This window comes from Dichomitus squalens, assembly GCF_000275845.1.
Source record: "Dichomitus squalens LYAD-421 SS1 unplaced genomic scaffold DICSQscaffold_103, whole genome shotgun sequence".
Classification (NCBI taxonomy): Eukaryota; Fungi; Basidiomycota; class Agaricomycetes; order Polyporales; family Polyporaceae; genus Dichomitus; species Dichomitus squalens.
In genome coordinates this window covers 48,490-51,641 of record NW_006766985.1, presented here as the reverse complement: position 1 = coordinate 51,641, position 3,152 = coordinate 48,490, and the positions used below count along the sequence as shown (strand labels likewise).

The 3,152-nt window shown below is 55.4% G+C and overlaps 1 protein-coding gene across 1 annotated transcript; it reads right to left on the bottom strand.

Annotated features, from left to right (window-relative positions):
* Nucleotides 1-341: 341 nt before the first annotated feature.
* DICSQDRAFT_175537 (uncharacterized protein) lies at nt 342-2,784 on the bottom strand (the record flags this gene model as incomplete). Its single annotated transcript, XM_007371420.1, has 3 exons — nt 342-1,306; nt 1,377-1,454; nt 2,631-2,784. The coding sequence occupies 3 exons, from the start codon at nt 2,782-2,784 to the stop codon at nt 342-344; spliced, it is 1,197 nt and encodes a 398-aa protein (XP_007371482.1).
* Nucleotides 2,785-3,152: the final 368 nt, after the last annotated feature.

The window sequence follows — 3,152 nt, the reverse complement described above, 5'->3', positions numbered from 1 at the left end:
GGCACGAAGGCACGAGACCTACGAAAGCTAGTCTTCACGCAGAGAGCGACAGACTAGTCCCAATGACCAAGTTATACATTAGCAATCGGAGGGAGATACAATGCTATGGTCACTCACCTAGTCCCAATGACCAAGAGGTCGAGATGGGGACTAGGGAGCGCCTAAGGGGGTCCTTATATACTAGAAGGGCTGCTTAGCAACCAAAGACAAGGCGCGAGAGCGAGGCAGTGAAGATGACAAAGGGAGAACAAAGGGCGAGAAGAAAAGGTAAAGGCATGGCGATCACGGGAACGTAGCATGCAGCTGTGGGAACGTATCTGCAGTGTCCAAACTGGGATGGGCTAAGAAAGGAAATGGTCCGAAAATGGAAGGTGGGCGTCAAGGGGAGGGGAATGGGCGGCAAAAAGGGGCGTCTGTCCAACGTCCATGACAGTATGGTACACAGTGCGCCGGGATGGGGCTGCTTCGGTTGATGCACGTTTGTCTGTAGAGGGATCGCGCATGCGGGCCTCAATGCGGGGCTGCCAGAAGAGCTTGTGGGGCACCCAGTGGTAATCCGCGGCGGCGGGCCCGCCGTACATGCACTCGAGTACAGCCATAAAGTCATGAATGTAGACACCTTCGACCTCGTAAACTGGTGCGTCCTCCTCAGACTTGAATTTGCGACCTTCTTTGGGGACATGGATCTTGACGCGAGTCTTGATCCACCCGTCTTCCCGCCGCAAAGGGGATCCTTCCGAGTCGCCGACCTGACCCTTCTCCAATCGTGTGCGCGCCCCTTGGATGGTGAAGTTGGGAGGGAAATGGGAGGGCGAAAAGCCTGGGGCATGAATAACGTCGCGCACGAGTGAGTTCACGGCTTGATTGGATGTCGCGCTGGATGTGGATGATTGCCAACGAAGCAGATGATATTCGGATGCGTTGCGGAGGGGGGCGTAAGTGGAGTCTGGGAGGGGTGTGTTTGAGCGAGAGGGACCAGTCGATGAGGATTGGGATTCCGAGCCGGACAAGGTTGTCGCAGAGTTGTTGTTCAGCTGTCTGAAGGCAGACGGGGCCTTGTTTGTAGTCCTGGGGGCAACAAGAGGGAAGGCAACCGAGTCTACGAGGTCTCGGAATGTTTTGTCATCCTCCGGATCGTGTTGCGGTTGGTAAGTGTATTCACGATAGAGACCAAATGCGTTGGGTTTGGTCCTGTGCACAACATGCGGGACCTGCGGGGGAGCATCCTGAGGAGGACTGAGCGAGCGTTCAACAATGGCAGGAGGACTTGGGGGTGGATTTGGAGGGCGAAGGTGAACGGGAAGCCCTGTGAGCGATGTGGGCACGAAATCAGAGAGCCTCTTGGGAGCACGGCAGATTCGGGGGCCCTCAATCACAGTTGCAGGCGGTGGCGTCTGTTCGCGGGGTGGGGGTGTCGGGCTCGCTGTCGAGGAACGCACACTCCTCTCTGTTGCCTACAAGAACATCATCAGTATAGGCGATGGATCCTCGCGCGCCTTGGGCCCAGAGACCATGCGCATGTATTGCTTTAGCAAACTCACCTAAATTCCGTTCCATTCTTCAAAGTCTACAGCATTGAGCTGCTGTTCGGCCTCCATCTGCTCAGTCTTGCGCTTCTTGGCCGCAGCCTGATCCAGCAGGTCTTGGGTTTGGCGTTTTCCCCGTACAGATTCGAGCCGCGCCGTGCCAAACACCTTGGGGCATCTGTTGATGTGAAGGCTGAAAGCCCGGTCATTCTTGAATGTCTGGTTGCAAGGCCGGCATACTAGAGTGTTCACGGGCTGAGGCATTTGAAGTGGAGGTGAGAAACGGAGATGAGAGTGAAGCAGGCGCTTGACGCACCTACTATGGCTGGTGCGTCGAGCGTGTAATAACTTCCACACCTGCCACCATCTCTATCCGGCCACCGTCAGATAGCTCGAGCTCGTCGTCTACCACATCGCCTTTCTTGGGCACTCCCCACACGCAGCTCAATTCTGATCCCATGAAGACGCTCGAATTCCTCTTGCAGACCATAGCGGGACAGGCTTAGGTGCATGCCCAGAACGACGAATCCTCTTCGCCCTACAACTCCCATGGACAGCCAGGCTCTGCAACTATCATCATGGGTGAGCATATTGCAGGAGTTGATGTTCAAGACGATACCTGACTTAAGCTAGCAATCTACATGAACGTCCACTTCGACCCTATCATGGCCGTCGACCTCCTTGCCGGCCATAGCTCTTCGACTGTCTCTCCCGTCGGTAAGGCTCTCCTCTCGCTCATATGCCACGCGACTTGCGGAGAGTCCGCCATACCGCGCCCCTCGTCCCCTCCGTGACAATCTCTATTCCACCTGTGCCGAGCTCCAGGAAAATGTAACGTTCATCCATTGGTCTCCCCCCACCGCCCCCTAGTGCCCTCCACTTCACGACTATATTCGAACAGTCGACCTTCACACTGCCCTCTGGAGAGTCTTTGTTCCTCCTTTCAAATGAGATGGTGCACAACAACATGCTCTTCTCCGGGGAAGACTTCGGCATGCCGCACTCACATATCGAACCCGGTACGTCGTATTCAAATCCTCATCGCGATTTTACCCGGAGGAGTCCCAAAGCCTCTCCATGGTCCCCTCTTAGTGACCAACGCACCATCTACCGCGTCCGTACAATCGGCGATATCGACCAAGTCGTGCAGCTTCTCGCAGTTGCCCTTCCAGCCGTGTACGCCCACGTTCCGCTGTCGCCTTGAGGGGAATAAGATGGGGTTAGGGTTGAGGGTGAAGATCGTGCCCGGTTTCGACATTGATGTCATAACTTGCGGCCTGTCAATAGCATTGATTTTTTTCTCAAAAGGCCTGGGGCCCATAGAGGTTACTGGTATCTCTTTTCTCACATCTCCCACGTACATCATGCCACACAACAATAGGGCGCACCGTGTCACGGACGTTGGACAGACGCCCCTTTTTGCCGCCCATTCCCTTCCCTTTGACGCCCACCTTCCATTTCCGGACCGTTTCCTTTCCTAGCTCATCCCAGTTTGGACACTGTAGATACGTTCCCACAGCCGCATGCTACGTTCCCGTGATCGCCATGCCCTTGCCTTTTCTTTCTCGCCCTTTGTTCCCCCTTTGTCATCTTCACTGCCTCGCTCTCGCGCCTTGTCCTTGGTTG